Here is a 19,525-nt window from a genome sequence, read left to right on the forward strand (position 1 = left end):
AACAAGAACCATCCTTGAGAAATGCAAGGGAGATACCTGACTTCTTAGAACTAGATGTCAAAATGGGCTGGTGGTTGTGTATCACTATGGGAACATTTGAGACTTGTAGCTCCAACAGAATTAGCTTTGTCTAGTATGGTCTCTTTCTATGTCTGTGTCTCTGTCTCTGTCTCTCTCTCTGCCTCTCTCTCTTCTCTCTTAACCCTCAAAATCCAGTTTCTTAAGTCTCAAACCTTTGTGCCACCTTGAAAGAAGAGGGGTAATATCTTTTAGGTCACCCCTTGATCAAGTTGGCAGCAGCTGGACTCTTCCATCCCTTCAGCTATATAGACCTTAGGGAAAAATGTGTCAAAAACTCATTGTATAAGAAAAGCTTAGAAAACTAATTCTTACTTGAGAAGGGACAGGGTGCAACTTTGCTCTCTTCATGAGTTTCAGCCAGAAGTTGGAGCACTGAATTAAAACACAGCAGGACGGCACACCCGAACACTTCCACAGGCAGCCCCCACCTTCTGGGTTTCTCGACAGAAGTTACCAGTGCCCATAGTCCCATTGTTAGTCAGCAGTGAGTGCCAAGCTCACATAGAGCTCACAAAAACGGTTTCAACAGCTGCCCACTTTGAACTGCCAAGGGGAAGGGATGGAAGGGGATCTTTGAATTAGAGGGCCCAGTTTCCATCCACTTCTCTTTCTTTGAGCAAGGAAACCCAGTGGAACTGCCACTGACCTTTTACCAGTATCACAGCTACTATTGCTTCAGTTTTCTCATTTTTTAAATGGCACTAATGTAAGGATCAAAAGAGGTTCTGTTTAAAGCTCGTGGCTCATTTCCTGGGATGTGGTGAGTCTCCAGGAATATATATTGGTTCTTCTTTTTATTTATTGTTGGGTGCCAGGTCCCATTTCACCGATAGTTGTTTTAATTCTCAACAGTCCTGTAAAATGCATCTTATTAGTTTCATTTGAGGAAATGACGTCTAGAGAGGTGAAGTCATATGTCCAAAGTCAACTGGTATGTGACGGCTCCAGAATCAGACTGGGCTGGCGAGGCTTCAGAGCCTGTGCCATGGCCGTGGGTTCAGGGGTAAACAGTGTATGAAGATACAACCTTCTGTGTAAATGGGCTGTGGGCCATCAGGGAAAATGACTTCCTGCTCCACACAGTTCTGGGTAATTCATATCCACTGGGTAAACACACTATTCTGGGCAAGAATTCCCTGTGTCAACTTGCCTGTTTTAGGAATTCTCAGTGTATACATTGGAGCCCAACCAAAAATTTAGTGTAGGGTTGGTCTTCCTTGAGAACCATCCCAAAGAGGCTTAGCTAATAATAAACCAAAGGGGCCTTCCTGTGAGGTGACTTCTCCCCGGGTCTCTCCCTTGGTACCTCTCAAAGAATGTCGTTTTAGAAAGAGTCAGATACACCTCAGAGTTCCCACCTCTTCAAGGAGCTGGGGAGCTCTGCTGTCGCACTGTGAGCCATGGCCTAAAACCTCCTTTCTATGCCTGTAGCCTAATCAGACATCCTCTCTTGTGTTCTCATAGACCCTCTGCATGCATTTGTTTAGGGAAATTTGTCATAACTGCCTTTGTCTGTGTCCTGGCCTCTCTTCTTGCCAAAGTGAGAGCAGCATGCTAACTCCTACTGATAAATTGTTACCCCCAGAATTTATCACACTTCTGGAACAATAATAATAATAACCACAGTGTTATTGTTGCCAATCGATTGGTTGAGGGTTCTTTTGCTCAATTTAGATGGAAATCATGAATCAGCAAAATGCAACTCTCTTAAAGTTCTTGATGCCACCAGATGACACTGGGTAATGCTGGGTGGCAGCACTATCTCTGCTGGCCACTGCCATCCAACACCAGCTTGTCCCAGATGCTGTAGGTCACTGCTGCTGGTGCTGGTCTTTACTGCTTCTCTTCCTTGGCTGCTGGTCTCTGGAGATCATCAAGCCTAAAAGCTCCTAGTGTTTATTGCTCTTTCTATTGAAATGACCATTCTGTCCACACTACTCAGGACAAGAATCCTGAGTAAATTTATAGGATCCTGGAGCCTTCGCTTCCTGAGAAATAAATCACAAGCAGATTTACAGGACCACCAAAGCATGTCTTTAACAGGACTTGTTCTGCAGCATGTGGGGGTCAGTACACCAGAGGGAACCCTCCTAGACCAATCCAAGAAGTGTGAGAAGAGTGCTGCTTACATAGCAGCTGCAGGCCTGTGATAGGTTCAAGTTCAGGCCTGCAGTGGGCTCAAATTTGAGCCTGTTGATTGGTTTAAGGATTGACCTGTGATTGGTCCAAGTGAGTGCAGGCCTCCAGCACAGTGGCACCTGTCGTGACAGCAATTCAATGAGGAAGCAGGATAACACAGGCTATTTGATTGACAGCTGTCACATCTGTGGGGAAAATGACAGAGCTGAAAGTGGGGAATCTTCAGAAGGCTAGTTGAATTCATCACAGCTAATTGGGGTTTAAGGAGGTTGGGAAGGTTAACAGTGGGCCCAGATCCCTCCCTTGATATTAGCCACACCATGGTACCCTCTTCCCCAGCATATAAAGTTACAGAAGTAGGGAGAAGCACCACGGCTGACAGCCAAGCTGCATTCATGCTGGAGCAAACTGGAAGAGTGGCTGCTAAATGACCAGGGAGGACATCGAGTCCATGGCGGGCTGAGGAAGAGTGAGTCGGAGGGGAGGGCCTCAGTAGCCACCAGCTAAACCATACCCCTATCTGACTGGAACAGGAGAAATGAGAGAGTCTCCTCTGTCTCATTATCATAGTTGATATTTATTGGGTCTTCTGTGTGCTTTTTTTTTTGGTCCCAGGGACTGAACCCAGGACCTTACCCTTGCAAGGCAGGCGGTAAATCTGAGCTAAATCCATGGCTCATCCTATGTGCTTTTTCAAGTAGGTAGTGTGATGATCTTTTAAAGGCAGAAAAAAACCCCCAAAAACACAAGTAAGGAAAAAAGTTTGTTTACTTCCAAAGGCACAAAACTATAAGTGGTAGAAGTGGATATGACTCAAGCAGATTGAGTCTGGAATCATGTTTTTAATTATATTCTGGGTCACCTACATGTAGCACATGCTTATTTAATACTTGTTAACAGATACATGTGTGAACGTAATTGCTGTGTTTTGAGAAATATAATTTACAAAATACTTAAATGTGTGCAGTACTAAACCTCATTGTGATGGGGCTCTTCTGCAACACATCTCTTTGCATGCTCCCATAGGAGAGGTAGTTTTTGTGAACATGTATTAGAAAAATACAAAGTCTGCCTCTCATTAATGAGCATCATTTCTGTGGGAAAAATCACTTATACTTTCTTATTGTTATTTTTCTAAACTGGAAAATAAGAATAATAATGGTACCTACCTCATACAGTAAACATAAAGGCAATATTATCAAGGGAATAATTAAAGGGAACGCTGTAAGTAACTATCTTGAAACATAGTACTCACTGGACAAACATGAGCAAATATTGTTATTATTATTATTGTCATGAACATTGTTTTAAAACTTTATGATTGAGAGTACTACACCCTGCCAGTGGGCAAAAGGCTCTGAGCCAGTGTGAGTGCTGTGTAATGACATAGCTGCAGTATGAAGTCTGTCACCAAACTCAGGACAGAGATGTTTTGACCCATGTATTTCAGAGGCCTTCAAGTCCTTCCAGAGCAAATGAAGCCTTTATCCAGTATTCACACCTTTCCTGTATAGTATAAAACATGGGATTTTGAGGACCCTGGGCAGAGAGTAAACTGAGGGCATCCGTGGTCAGTTTTAACCATCTAATTAGTAGTGGTTTCTAAATGAACAGTGAGTCAAAGGTAAAGTGGATAGCTAGGTAACAAAGACTGGTAGATTGCAAGGACGCTGAACACCTAATAGCTAACAAGAGCTACAATTTATTGTTCAGCTGGCATTGAACTGGGCACAAAAGAGAAACTCATTTTTTTACTCAACATTATTATTCAACCAGGCACTCTTTTAGGCCCAAAGAGTCAACAATAAAACAGATAAAGTCTCAAATATTCAGGCTTATCTCATTAACAGAAACATCTCAACAACACTGTGACATAGATGTTATCATTTCCTTTTGATAAACAAGGGGGCAGAGTCTCAGAGGCTGAGAAAGTTTAAATACCTTGCTTGAGGTCTCATAATTGGAATGCAGTGGACTTGGGATTGTAATCTAGGTTGTTTGGTGCTAAAGTTTATTCTTTAGTCCTGTATGATACTACTTATCAAGGAAATAGCAAATGCTGGAAGCCTGTGCATGCCTGTGTGTATGTGTTAGAGGGGAAGAGTAGTTTAAAACTCTTATCTAGGTAGTTGTTGTAACATAGCAATAATTGTGATCATAAATTTGCAAAAAAAGTTTTGTAGCTTCTGTTCATGAGCTCAGCCTGTCATTTTACTGCTTCTGATCAAAATCTAAGTGGCTCCCTCAACAAAGAGGTAAATTTTTGGGGGGGGGGCGTACTGGGGATCGAACTCGGGTCCTTGGGTTTGCGCAGCAGGCAGCAAAACCACTGAGCTAAATCCCCGGCCCTAGGGAAATTTTTTATACTTAGGTCAGTGAGCAGGTAGAGGCTCAGGAATCCATTGGCTCATTCCATGGCATGCCTGCCTACTAACTCCTGGGTGCCTCCAAGGCTGGCCAAGGCCAGCAGGGACCATGCACATTGAAACTTTCCAAACCCAGGGAGCTAGTACTCGGATGTCAATGAGTTTAAACAGAATGAGTGAAATTCGTGGTCCATTCAAGGCTATGGATGGTGAGGCCCAGAGCTAGGTGGGGTTAGCTGCTGACCCCTTTGGTCAGGCCTCTTGCATGCCTATTTCCCACATATTGGAGAAGAAGATTCATAGAGAGTGTTTCAAATGCCACTGAAAGGGAAAGGAAGGAGGGCAGTTGGTCACTGGTGGGATGTAAAACCTAAAAACAATGTTCTGTTCTGGGTAGTGTCTTAGTGACCCCATTTTTCTTCTAGGGCCTGGTTTGGTTTCTAGAACATACAGTCACAACTGAGCTTTTCAAGTCTGTTCATTCAGTCTGTCTATTCAGAGGCTGTTCCATCACCCTCTAATGCTATCGATATAATTTCAAAATGCAAAGACAGTGCAGTCAGAGGAAAGGACATCCTAGTGGGACATCAGAAGACCAGGATTCTGGCCCTGGCTCTGCCCCAGCTGGCAATGGAACCATGCACAAGGACTTTGCTCCCTTGGACTTTCCTTTTCTCATTAGATGTTGATGTTTTCTGTTAACCTTTTCTGGCTGTAAAGTCATGATTTTGTTATCTGATATTTGTAGCATTACAGTGTCTTTTTAATTTTCATGTCCTATACTCAAAGCTATATTTTCTGCTCCTTTAGTGCACCATTCTTTCTGTTGCTCCGAAGCCCATGGGGCTGGTCTTTATGGTCCAGTAGCAATTTGTTAAACTAGTGAATGACTCCATATAGAAGGAAATAATGAATGAGTGCAGCCACTGTTGAGATGTTGGTGTGCCTTCCTGTCCTGGGCTCCCTGTGTTGTAACGTGGGTTGCTAGGAGAATTGTGATAACTGGTATGAAGCATGCGAATGATGTGGGCACACAGAAATCAGTTTCCAACTACTGCTGTCACCACAATTATGTATCTCACTTTCTATGAATATGAGATAATGTGCATATGGTTTTATAACCACTTCTTGCCAATAATAAAGATTTTTTCCATGTCACTGATATTCTATTAATTTTCATGGCTGTATGCTGTTCTGTTGTAGAGTTTACAGTAGTTTATTTCACCAATCCCTTCCCTTATAAATTCATTCAAGTTTTTCCATATTATAAACAACATACCTAAATAATTTATTTTAAAAAGAAAATATATTGCTTTGTAACAGAAAATACGTTTTCCATAAGAAATGCTCATTCCCGTGACACTACAAACCTCTCCCACTCAATTTAGAACAGAAGTATGGATAGGAAGGTGGACAGAGGTGACTAATGGCACTCCGGCCTGGATCCATGTGCAGAGAGGCTGTGATTATTGTTACATTCATGCTGAATGAGAGAAGAACAGTTTTCCTAAATCCAAAGCATTATCCCTTCTCCCTCTTGATCAGAACCAGGAGAAAATGTGTGGCCACATTTGGGAAGAGGACCCGGGTGGAGATTGGAGCCTTGGGCTTGGAGCTCCCCTCTGCTGTCTGGCTGAGACAAAGAGCTCATCTTCTTGAACCTTGGTTTATTTTTCTATGAATGAGAATATTATTAGTACTGAAAGTGCCTGCCCTTTTGCCACAGGCTTGGAAGATGCAATCAGGAAAAATTGTGAGCATAAAATCAAATAGTAGGTACAAGACTAATTTGAAGCATTGAAGTCAGTGTGGTAGAGAAGTGAGTTGTGGAGAATATGGGCTTGCTAGTTCTTGTTTGCATCTAATCTCAGCAACTGTGACCTGGAATGTCTCTAGGGTTAACGGTGGTTTTTGAGAAAGTTCTCACCTTACACACCACTGCAATTAAGAGGGAGCAATAGCAGTAATTCAATCTTTTACTGTTTGCATGCTTTTTTTATTCTTAATCCTTGCCAGATGTAGACTGGCAGTGAGCCCAGAGACTGAGCACTTTCTGAGAGAGGTAGTTTTGTTCTTTCCTCCCTCCTAGACAAAGAATTCTTGAAGGAAAAGGAGAAGTTAGAAATGGAGTTAGCAGCGGTGCGGACTGCAAGTGAGGACCATCGGAGACACATCGAGATCCTGGACCAGGCTTTGAGCAATGCCCAGGCCAAAGTCATCAAGCTGGAAGAGGAGGTGAGACCAGGCTTAGGGGCTGGGGATGAGAGGGCAGCAGAGCCCAGAGGGCCTCCACTTCCTTTTCCTAACTCAGCTACTTTAAACAGAGCCAGTCACAAGGACCTGACACTGGGGGAAGGTGGGTGTTGGAAACTTCCCAAATAAAAATGAATAAAAGCAGAGTTTGTCCACCCCAGAGCCAGGCAAAGTCTGAAAGGCACACATGAATCCCATCAGCAAAGAGCTCACAGCCTGAGGCCTAGCCTAAAGGTCATTGGACTGGAAATAAATGGAAGGACTGGAAACCACTGGTGCCTGTACAGCAGAGACAAACAATTTTTTTAAAAATAGCCCAGTAGCTGTGTCTTTGGGCTTCCAACTCCATAAAAGAAGGCAAAAGTTGTCTGATGGGGTGTTTTCAACAAATGTATCTCCAGTTTACAGAACTTGGCTTGGCCATGTAATACCCCGCACCCCAAATCCAGGAATCTTTGATCCCATTCAAGCCTTATGGATTTGGTAATTTCTGATGAAGTCAATCCCTTAACTTTAGTGATGCTGACTTTCCCTTTAAAGTGGAATGAGGCATCAGAACAACCATTTCTGAGTTCCACGCTAGGGGGCCCAGGCTGTAGAGGTTGAGGCAAGAGGAGGAGAGGTGCAGCCCCCCAGACCAGAGTCTCTGCCTGCACCTGCAGCCCCCTGCCATGGTGGCATCTCTGTATTACGGGGCTGGACCCAAGCAGGATCCATTGCCGGAAGTAGACACTCAGTCTTGAGTCTTAACTGATATAGTCCACATCAATTTGAAGCTTTGCGCTTGGGACATAGAAAACAGTAACGTTATTGATTCTACTATTATTATTAGTTCTACTTACTACTTTTCCACCAACAGCTGGGGGGAATTTACTACTTCAATAGCACCTCTTGGTGAAGGTAACATAGATATCTCTGCAAACTTCAACTGCATGGGTGCCACTGCTACAGAGGAAGATTTTTATTTATGTATTTATTTTTTTGGTACCGGGGATTGAACTTGAGTCCTTGTGCTTGGGAGGCAGGTGGCGGAACCACTGAGCTAAATCCCCGATCAGAGGAAGATTTTTATATAAACAAGGATCTTGTCCATTAGAAGCTTCTTAAATCCTGCAAGTCCTGTTTAGAGACCATGATTTTAACAGTAGCAGGAGGATTCCAGGTGGCAGCCCAGAGTGTCTTCTTTGTCACCACAGAAATTGACCTTAACCCCTTGAGGGTGGGAGGCCTGCTCTGAGGAAAGGAGGCCTGGATGCCTTATTTTTCTCATCGCTGAATTCACTTCTTGAGGATCCATCTCCACATATGGAGTGAAAGGAAATTATAATTTAAAAATTTGGGGGGGAGTCCCTTGATGATAGGTTCTCCAAAATCCCCAGTATTGTCTTTTCTTGTCATTATTTTTAGGCAACATCTTTGATTGAATGGAGCCTCTTCAAAGTGACTCATGTGTCTGGCTTCCCATCGCACTCCTAGCTCACCGCAAAGCTTCTTCCAAAGGGTCTTAATTCAGTCCAGGTGGCTGATACCAAGAGCTTACCATAGTTTACCATGCTGGTTAAGAGTGCACATAGAGCCAGGCTGCTGGAATAGGGCACATGAGCTCTATGATATACTAGCTGTGTGACCTTCAGTAAGTCACTTAGCCTCTTTGTCCTCAGCTTTCTCCGCTCCTAAGTGGGGAAATAAAAGACTTTACCTCTTACTGCCATTGAGAGGATTAAATCAGACACTGCATATAAAGCACAAGGCTTGGTGTTGTACCACTGAGAAAATGTTGACTGATTTAACCACTGTTATTAATCATCCTCATTGTGATGTATGCCATGCTAGACTTAAGGTTTATATAAAGGTGAAGGAGACAGAACCATGCCTTTGAAGATCTTGCCATAGCTTAGGGGTGATATTTGTTCATTTACTCATTACAAACATATATTGCGTGCGCATTGGGTGACAGGGACTGTTTCAAGCACTGGGGACATACTGTTCACTCTGCAGCAGGGATCAAAGTAGAGAGATCTTGTAGTGCTTAAAATCATTCAGAAAACTGTATGTAGTAGAAGACATGGTAAGTGGTGTATGAATGAAAACATACAAAATATTTGATTCAGTGAGGCTTCTGAGAGTTACAGAACCTGCACTTAGTAGGTTCTCAGAAGTTTACTAAATTCAGTTGAACTGTCAGAAGCATAATGAGTGCAAAGGCCATGTAAAAACTGACACCCAGGTCCAGGGATTTAGCTCACTGGCACCACGCCTGGCTTGCATGCACAAGGTCCTGAGTTCAATAACTGGTACCCCCCGCAAAAAAACTGACCCCCAAAACTTATATCTGTTAAGTTGATATCCATTCCTTGAAAGAGCAGAAGCATCTCCATTATATTCCAGTGGCTTTGGATCAAAAAAAAAAAAAACAGAGGTCCAGCTCATGGGAGTGCTGCCTGCTAAGTCAGAAATTCACCTAGCAGCAAGCTAAGTCACCAGCACATTGCAGCTTGGCAATGTGGTCAGGGCTTGAACTCAGAACTGAGTCATCTGCAAGGCGTCTGCACACTCGGGCACAGAATGACAGGAATAGCAGCTAGTGTCCTCTCACTCAGGACCAGGTCTAGTGAATGTCTCATCCTGATTTTTGGCACCAGCCGATTCCCAGAATGATAGAAATGTGCCTGGATTTATGAACATGGGCCAAACTTCCAGTTAGAAGAAAACAGTTTGAATAACAGTTTGAAGTTATGGATCATGATTTTAAATCCATACCTGATGCAACTTTACTTAAGTCATTTTAAGTTTAATTTCCATTTCCTGAAGTCATTTTGTTGAGTATTCATTATATCTTTTTTGTCTCTTCAGGGCTGTCAACTACTCAAGGTCACTGAAATCTTCAGTCTATAAATATTTATAATAAATGTTTATACACAAATGGGTATACATGCATATATATACATATATACACATAATTTTTTATAGCAGAATAGTTTATATTTATCTTAGAAAATTAAAATTCCTTATTCTTTATACAGAATATTCTTTAAACATAGTTAATGCTTTAAGCATTTATTCCTGGTATTTTTTTTATGGGCCAATATATAGGAAGACAAAAATAGTTGTGATAATGTATGTAGTTTTTAATTTGGGGTTTTTCATTTAACATTATAGAATAAATATTTCTTCATGGTAAAAAAAGCTCTTTAGTAACCTCATTTCCAGTGCCTGTAAATGCTGTAATCATTAAGAAATAACTAAGCATTGAGCCCAAAGCTGTACAGATTACCAAAAGCAGGTGCCCTAGCAAGGTCTCCCATTCCAAACATCCTGGCCACTTTAAGGATAACTGATGGCCTTTGTGTAAAACTTTTTTGTCAGAGCACACGTGAGGGAGAAGAGAAGGGAGGTGCCCACACCTGTACTTTAAACACAATCTCCAGAGGGTCTGACTCCCACCTGCATTCCAGCATTGACAATCATGGGCTCAACTCTGCTTTGTCACTCTTCTCCTGTCAGCTACGAGAGAAGCAGGCATATGTGGAAAAAGTTGAGAAGCTGCAGCAGGCCCTGACACAGCTGCAGTCTGCATGTGAGAAGCGAGAGCAGATGGAGCGCAGGCTGCGGACCTGGTTGGAGAGAGAGCTGGATGCGCTGAGGACCCAGCAGGTGAATTAAATTCAGTCAATAAACATGTAGTGCCCTCAAGGGCCTGCCACTGCTCTCTACACTTAAAACTCCCTGTCCTGAAACCTAGCCACCAGGGGGGACATTGGGAGGTCCACTCACTATGGAGAAAAAATCTTCGTCACAGAGAGAAAGGAATCACCACCTTGGGGCTGGTGAGAGGGGAAGGCAGCTTCACATTTGAGCTGGACTTTTGAAGGGTGACTTTGTTGGACATTCAGGGCCAAGAACATAGGGAACGTGTAAAGGAGAGGGTCACGAAGTGGCAGGCCAAGTCCAAGGCAGCTGGCTGCCTTGAAGACTGCCCATTGAAGTGGCCAGTGAGGGGCAGTGGCCTGTTTGTGGAAGGTATTTGGTCAAGCGGAGAGAAGGGGCTTCCTCCTGTAATCAAAAGATGAAACTATAATCAACACCTTGGAGGGCAGATGGTGAAGTCAAGGAGACCCTCCTGAAGACTCTTACTGTGATCTTGGGTATAGTGACAGTGGGAGTCCATGGAGGAGCTAAAGCCAAGAGCGGGTAAAGGGTGAAATTAATAGGACATTGTCATCACTGAGCTTTCAGAGGTGATTGAGGGAAGTTCAGGACCACCTCTAGGAAGTAATACTGGCCATAAGCTGCAATTCCTTCTGCTTCTACTCTGCTGGTAGCAACTTGATAATGTCACTCAGCTACAAGTAAGCATGGGGTAGAACGCTCCACCCAGGGCCAGTGTGCATGTAAGCAAAGAGAAAAGTCTGGCAACAGCCTGGCCAAGAGCTCCTGGCTGCTCCTAGGCTTGTCCATTATCCATCAGTGTGGTGGGCACAGCCTGTTAGGTGGCCGATGAAGGGTGTGCTCTCAGTGGGGTGACCGGGAAATGTAAGGCAGGCTCCTGGAATTATTTACCGGGTAGGGCCTAGTAGTTGTGGTTGAAACACTTGAAAGCATGTACTCAGGCCAGCTCAGCCCTCTTGCATGGTAGGCCCTTGCAGTTCTCTCTGGGTGTGTGCACTTGGCTGACAGAGGAAGTGTCACCAAGATTGCGCAGAAATTGAAGAAATCCACCCTGGCTTCCACCACCACCTTGGCTCAGTCCATAGCTTGTGAGGAAGGGTGGGTCCTTTTCCAGTCTTCTGATACTTACAACTTTTGCCATATACCCCGGCATCAGTCGAGACCTTCTACTGTTCTGTTACTCAGCTGTTGAGATCTGGACCTCCTCAACATGAGAACAAGACTTCCCTGGTCCCAGGCGTGGTAGACTCTGACAAGTCTCTGGCTGTTATAATAGGTACATCTCAACTCTTAAAGCCAAGAAGAATATTCTCTTCCAATTAATGTGTTATCCACACTCTACAGTTAGAATACTTATACTTGGGTTTTCTATTTTGAGTGCTGTGATACCAGACTCAACTCTTATCCTTGTCATGTATCAAGATGAAATAAGATTCTGGGGCTGGGAATTTAGCTCAGTGGTTCCGGCGCCTGCCTCGAAAGTGCAAGGTCCTGAGTTCAATCCCCAGTACCAAAAAAAAAAAAAGAAAGAAAGAAAGAAATAAGATTCTGGAGTTATTTGAAAAACACCCTAATTGCCACAGAGGACAGCTCTTTTTATGTGCATTCAGACCCGTATCCATCCTCAGACCAGCAGTAGCTTGTGCAGAGGCTGAGGTAAGCTAGGCACACTGCTCTAGGCAGCAGCATCAGAATTGGGGCTCACCAGGGAAATTACTCTTCTTGCACTTTGGGTTTGTCTTTGGGAACTGATAGCAGATCCCTAGCTGTGTATGGCTGACAGGAGACCGAGAGGGGAAGACAGTCTTTAGAATTGAACAGAATTTGATGCTCAGCATCTCTCCATAAATAATATTACAGTTTGGTTTTTTTAATGAGTATTAATATTGCCAGAGTCCAGCTCCAGTGGGTTCAGGTCCTGAGAGGAAGTGTGGAGTCGGCGACGAGAGAATGAGACAGACACTGAGTGGAGGGTCGGCAGCTCAGCTTGCCTGTCTGAGTTAAACCGAAATCACTTTACTTATATGTTTTGATTACACAAGGCTTTGGTAAGCACATGGGTCCATACACAGTGTGTTTTCATACAGAGTTAAAGAAAAGCTGATATCATCTAAGAAAATATTTTAGACCACCCAGTTCTAAATACTCTTCCGGGTGCTATGTGAACTCTTGCTAATTTATCAGATTTGCATTTGAGGAACAGGAAGCATTTTAGAAAGGTCAGGCTACTTCATTAGGCCAAGTTTCTCGTCAGATCTCATTGTTGTGTGCCCTGCAGGTGTTGGCCAAGGGTGACCAGGTGCCAGGCAGTGGGGTGCCTGCGTCATGAACTTGTTGATGTCCCAATTTCCCTTTGTACAGTGAGGGCATATGGATGTCAGGTCCCCACTACTCATGGAGGTATGGGTGAGGGGCTTTTCTGTAAATGGATTTACAATTTCTCCCTGTAATCCCGGCCTAGTAACCATTTCCAAAGTATTGACTTTTATCCTTTCAGTGATTTCCCGGGGAGTACAGCACCGAGGTAATCACTACCGCGGAAATCAAAAGCAAAAGACAGAGTCGTGGTTTCAGCCATAGTCTCGGTTTCACTGGAGCTGTGTCAAGCAGCGAGACTGTGACCATGGCCTGTGCCACAATATGTCTCCTATGACATGAAACACATTCAGATTTTCCTGTTGCTCTTCTGTACTCATTAAAAAATAGGTATTTTTATTTTCTTGCTTTAATACTTCTTGTGTTTCTAATATTACCAGTAAGTATATGTTATTCTATAACCAGAAAAGGTAAAAATGCTATTATAAAAATATATACACACGTGTAATTCCTTAAAATCATGAATTTCATAAAATTATGACTGTTTCACCAGTGCCATGTGGTAGACGCTGTACGAGTTACAGTCTGCTCACAGTAGTGTCTGGGTCCTGTGGACTAGTGAGAGAGCAACTCTGTCAGTGTTCCCAGGAGCCCACTCTAGAACATAGAATCATCTGGGAAGCTGCTTTTCTGAGAAAGGCTGCCCCAGGGCCTCTCTGATTTTTCCATTCACCCTTGCATAGCCATGCATGTGCCTGCCCCTTTTTGGCAGAAACGTGGGGAGCCTTGGGGAGAGCTTCCGAAGCCCATGTCACTCTTGGCTCCTTTAGCCCTATGACAATGAGGCATTTATTCGACCTCTTTAGAAATCATGCTGAGGTTACACTATAACAAAGCCCTGAGTCATCTGCAAATCAGTAAGGCCAGCCACCCTGGCTCACCACTTCCCACAGGGCATAATTCTAAAGACATAGGAGAGTAGCTTAGAGTACTTGTTGGATCAGCACCCCACACAAGGGCTGTCCTCTTAGCCTGAGGCCAGGACACAGCTGAGTCTCTCCACTTGGTCTTCTTAAGAACACAGAGCCCCCAGCAAACTCTAGTGAGGCTCCTGTGAGGTGCCCTGGACTCTTCCAGAAGGGTGGATATGCTAGAGATGAACAGAGTGCCATGGAATCCTGTACTGATTTGGAGCCTGGGCTCCAGTGTTAGCCTGACCAGGGTTGAGTCCTGCCTCCTCCTAGGAGAGGATATAGCCTTGGGTAAATTATCTTTCTGAGCCTTAACATCCTCATTTATAAAGTGAGGAAAATAAATTATACTCATACTTTTTTTTTGAGATGGGATCTTGCTATGACGTTCAGACTGACCTTGAACTTTGAACTCACTGTGTAGCCCCAGGCTGCCCTCTTAACTGGTGACAATCCTGCCTCAGGCTCCTGAGTGCTGGGATTACAGGCATGGACCACCACTCCCAGTACTCATTTTATACTAGAATCTACAGTTAAGGAAATCTGCACAAAGTGCCTTTCGCAGTCCCTGGCATTTAGCAACTGATTAAGAAGGAATAACTCTAAATACTGTTCTAATGAATGTCATTACCGTCAGAGTCATTTGAAGGCTTAGGGCACCCTCGGTACCATCTCCCAAATTCTTCACTTATGTCACTTTTCCAATGGGAAAAAATGGTGACAAAGGTCTCATTGAAGGAGAGAAAGATAGGTCAGGACAATAGGACTGGCAGGAAGGAAACTCAGTTGACAGTCATTATTATACGTCATCTCTCCTCTACCACAGGAGGTGATATAGTATTTCAGAATCATTAGGAACTGGGAGAGATGTGAGAAACAAACAAACAAATAAAATAGGAGGGAGGGGAATTTGCTTTTTTTTTTTTTTTTGAGACAGGTTCTTCTATGTAGTCCAGGCTGGCCTTCGAGATTCTCCTGTCTCATCCTCCCCAGTGCTGAGATTACAGGTGTGCACGACCATGCCCAGCAAGAAATTTGCATTTTTAAGAAGTCACAATGTTATCTTTTTTTCACAAAGAGCTCGAAGTAATTCTGCATCTTTCTTTCATGGTAGTCCTAGGAGGACCCATGAGAAAAGGTGGGAATGTCACAGAAGAGGAAAATAAGGCACAGGGGCCAGGCTAAGGTCAGAAGGCAAAGATTTCATCTGTTTTGGTCATTATTGTACCCCCAGCACATGGTACATGCTGTTTATATTTGTAGACTAGCTAAATGGGCATCTGAAAGTGTCCTGCCAGGCCCTTGGTTTGATATTCTGACTAGCATAATTACCCATTAGATACTGGTTCTCTGTACACCTCCATGCTGAAATCCATGCATTTATTAAACAACTGTTACTATTAGACCAGAGCTAGAGGGCCTATGAAGAGTTGTCACAATCTCATGAGAGGTCAAGGGAATTCTGCAGAAATAAGCCAGCTGAGAAGTGAGAAGCCAACAGAAAAGATTTAGACAGAAACTGACAAGCATAGATGGCAGTTTAGTGGAGCCAGGCAAGCTCCTTCTGGAAAAGTTTCTAAAAACAGCTTCTCATCTTAGTGGACTGGTTCATCTGTCCTCCTGCCTTAATCCATGTGTCTAGCCAGCTGGGGTTGGTGACTTCCTGTATAGGTCAGATGAGGACAGAGATGTGCCTTCTGTTCTATTCTTACCTAAATATTGGTCACCAGAAAGCTACCACTTCTGAAAATAATTTATATTTGGAGTTTAAACACATTGAATACAAATGTATGGTTTACAAAAAACCCTGTAGGGGGCTGGGGATTTAGCTCAGTGGTGCCACCACCTGCCACAAAAGCACAAGGTCCTGAATTTGATCCCTGGTACCAAATAAATAAATAAATAACCCTGTAGGTCCATTTGTTCTCTTTTCTGGTAGGAGTTGTTCCATCAGTGCAGCTCAAATGCCCAGCTGTTACTCTAGGTAATTCTCTAGCTCTTTTCATAATCTAGGGCTTAAATAGTTTTGGGTAAAGTGTTCAAATACCTCTCACCTTGCAACTAGCTGCAATTTTAAATTGCACTTAAAATTTATGATCGCTGAAAACATGAGGAAAATACAAGTTCCAGGATATAAATCAGCTGGAATGAAATCATCCTCTCAGGTGTGAAGGATCCTGGCTCACACTCAGACAGGGCCTGGAACCCTGAGATGCTGAGATTTCCTGTCTGTGCTGCTGGTCTGAAGTCAGAACTTCTCAAACCCCCATCATCCCTTACTTCATGTTCTTTAGAGAAATAGTGGGCCGGGGATTTAGCTCAGTGGTTTTGCTGCCTGATGCGCAAGCGCAAGGACCCAAGTTCAATCCCCGGTACCAGAAAAAAAAAAAAGAGAGAAATAGTATTCCTGAGTTAAAAGGAACATCTGAAATGTGAATATCCTCATCTTTTGAGCAGTCCAGATAACAATCACTTTATTTCCTCTTGCTGATATAGATGAAAAGAAAGAGCTGAAAAATGAGCTGGCCTTGCATTGGAGACATTCTACTTTCACACGCATTATCTAATTTGCTTTTCATTCTCTAATGGGATAAGTCTTGATGGTTCTGTTCGCAAATCAACCTGGCAGCTGGGAGCATGCATGCTCGGGCATCTGACTCCTACTTCCTGTCCCTTTCTATGTTATCTCCTAGTCTCAGAGGAAACAAGCATCTGGAATCACTCCCTTGAATCCTAGAGAAAGACCCTTAGACCAGAGGCCAAGGCTTAATTCCTTTTCTTGCTTTTGGTATAAATTTGGTATAAACTGCATGACTTTGGACAAGACATTTCTTGTCATGCAGTGTTCTTGAGCTATGAAGCCAGACCCAGGTTTGAATCTTTACTGCTGACTATCTGAGAAAAAAGAACCATTAATTTGGCCTTAGTTTCTTTCTGTAACATTAGTATAATGTTGTCTGTTACAGAGCTGCATGAGTATGAGGCAAGCTAGAGAACATAGAGGTGAGGTGACATGGTGCCTTCAGGTCGTACACATTGCAGAGAGGGAGCATGGCCATGATGACAATGTATATGAACTGCCATGGAATCTGGGGGACCGTTGTGCTTCGTGCAGATAACAGTGCTGACCTGGCTGATGTGGTCTACCTTGTAGCTCATTTTGAGGATTAGGATGTTATTTCTGCCTCTCCAGAAACATGGAAATGGCCATCAGGCTGGCATGCCAGAATACAATGCTCCGGCCCTCATGGAACTTGTACGGGAGAAGGAAGAGCGGATCCTAGCCCTGGAGGCTGACATGACCAAGTGGGAGCAGAAGTACCTCGAGGAGAGCACCATCCGACACTTCGCCATGAATGCTGCAGCCACTGCTGCAGCTGAGAGGTGAGACAGTACACTCTGCCATTGGAATGAACATCAGAACAAAACATGGGTCCAGAGAGGTCCAGAGGCCCATCCCAGGGTGCAGGGTCAGCCAAAAATAATGTTTAAAGGACTATATGGGTAGTTGAGAGAAAGATGGTATAACAGTTCTGGAGGATACTTTGGCAATAGGTGCCGTTCCTTTGGTTCCAAAATTCTAGTTCTAGCTATTTATCTTACGGAAGGCAACATGAGTGCCCAAAGAGTTAGGTCCAAGGATGACCACCCAGTATTGCTGAAGATATCAGAACATTAAAAATAGCTCGGAGTCCAACAAGAGGAAACTCATTTAATAAAGTACATCCTCACAGAGCAATACTATGTGATCTCTAAGAATGATGTTGGGGAAATGTATTTATGATTCTTTTAACACTGGGTCTGTTTAATGGCCTGGACAGGAAGAACGCATAGCTCTCATGGCAGCCCTGAGAGCAGGTCCTTTTCTTATCCTCATTTTACAAGTGAAGAAAACAAGCCTGGGAGAGGTACAGTGGTTGGTTTCCAATCCTGAATCCAATTTCCAAATAGTAGTTAGCAGTGGACCATGCGTCACAGGGTGATCTGTCCAACTTCATATCTGATATACTTAGTTTGAAATCATTTCCTGCCACTGTCAGTGTTTACCTCTGTTTCTTTACTTTTCACTTCTTAGGTATACAGCCTTATTCTTCTTTCAAAAGTAGCTCAGTATGTGCCATAGTCCACAAAATAACTCACAAAGATTGTTGTCTGAATTGCTCTTGGCCATCAAGTGGCTGTGCACAACCCATCAAGCCCCTCACTCCCTTTCACTCAGCATGCTTTTTCTCAGAAGTCATATTGCACTTTTAATTTAGAGTTGTTTGGAATTCACCAAAGTTTAGAGTCAGTACATTTGGAGGAGATTCTCCAATTTCAAAGGAGCATCCAGAAAGCTGGCCTTCTTAATAAATAAGGGCTATTTTTTGTTCATTTGTGTTGGACAGATGTGAGCCAGGCAATAGGAATAAAAGCAAAGGTGCAGCTGGTTACAGACTCAGTTACTTCAGTGAGTGTGAGAAGATGTGCTAGGATTGAGGGACTGGTGCTTTATAAGCTGTTTATGGGCTCTCAGGTTCATTACTGGAGTAGAGAAGAATCCCTGGGTATGTGCTCAGATGTTAGCTCTAGGGATTGGAGAAAGCAGTGCCACTATGTGGCACAGATGCCCCCACTGGGCTCCCAAGCATCCTTGAACGTGGCAAGATGACAGACTCATGGGAAATAACTGTTTTGGAGTAATTCTCTAGCACTCATGCCGTGAAGGGAGACAACCCACCAATATCCATGAGTGAAACTGGGAGTGGGAATAAACCCCTGAGAGTCACAAATTCCAATGTTAGGGGATGAGAGTTGGAGGGAACATGCAGCCTCCAGCTCAGTCCTGCACTGTATAGGTGGGGATAGTGAAGCCCTTTGCAACGTTTCTTGATTTTCACATACTTAAAATGTTCTTATTTTCAGCTTTTTATTTTTCAAACTAACAATGGAATTACCTCTCTAGCCTGAGGAAGAGAACAGACAGTGTAAAGTTGCAGAGGGGTTCGGGCTAATGTATCTTGTCAATGTGATTGCCCTGGGTGTTTGCTTTCTGTATCTGGGTTCAGTGCAAGATCAGCGTCCAGGGAGGTGGACATTTGCGTTCAAGGCTTCTCTGTCACTAACTGTGGGCATGTGACAGGGATAAGCCCTTCTGAGTGTCACTGACCTCATGCAAAATGGAATAGTAATTCTGGACTGGTAGAGAGCAGGGGACCCAACCACATTCCTCTGGCTGAGGACACTAAAGCCCCATATTGGTGGAAATGAGTTCCCTCAGGGGACGACACAGGCCTTCATTTGTCATTGTTGGGCCACCTTCTGCTGGTTTATCAGATTAGATATCTGCCTGGGATCCTGGGCCCTGAGTAAATGAAGGGGACTGGAATGTACAATCAGAAGTGGGGGTGAGCAGGCCTGCACAGGGAAGGTAGGAGGTGAGTAGAACCATACAAACCCTAAACACAATCACCCACCTACAGACTCTAGGCCCAGCCCTGCCCACCATCTGTCAGACAAGAGGAAATGGCTCTTGTTTCAGAGGATGGAAGTTCTCAGCTGTACTATTTGTTCTTCTGTGCTATTTGGAGTTGTAGATGTGTGGATGGAGTCCTTTCCACCATTCCTCCCTTTGCCCCTCTTTTCCATGTATATTCATCAAGCATTTGATAACTTGAGAAGCCACCCTCCCCACTCCTTTATGGACTGCTTCCTGCCACCATCAGCGAGAGAAAGGGAGAAGGGTTCAGA

At 43.8% G+C, this 19,525-nt stretch overlaps 1 protein-coding gene across 7 annotated transcripts in view; it reads left to right on the plus strand.

The window, feature by feature from the left end:
* Amotl1 (angiomotin like 1) overlaps positions 1-19,525 on the plus strand; it is a 179,409-nt gene that overhangs the window by 145,923 nt on the left and 13,961 nt on the right. For all 7 annotated transcript variants that reach the window (XM_004838055.4, XM_087212303.1, XM_087212305.1 and 4 more), the window contains 3 exons: positions 6,676-6,821; positions 10,344-10,493; positions 16,989-17,179. In XM_004838055.4, coding sequence (XP_004838112.2) covers positions 6,676-6,821; positions 10,344-10,493; positions 16,989-17,179 — 487 coding nt within the window. The remainder of the gene's footprint in view (positions 1-6,675; positions 6,822-10,343; positions 10,494-16,988; positions 17,180-19,525) is intronic.

Source organism: Heterocephalus glaber, unplaced genomic scaffold, assembly GCF_053883595.1.
Source record: "Heterocephalus glaber isolate CG9 unplaced genomic scaffold, H.glaber_assembly_v1.0 deba00001429, whole genome shotgun sequence".
Taxonomy (NCBI): Eukaryota; Metazoa; Chordata; class Mammalia; order Rodentia; family Bathyergidae; genus Heterocephalus; species Heterocephalus glaber.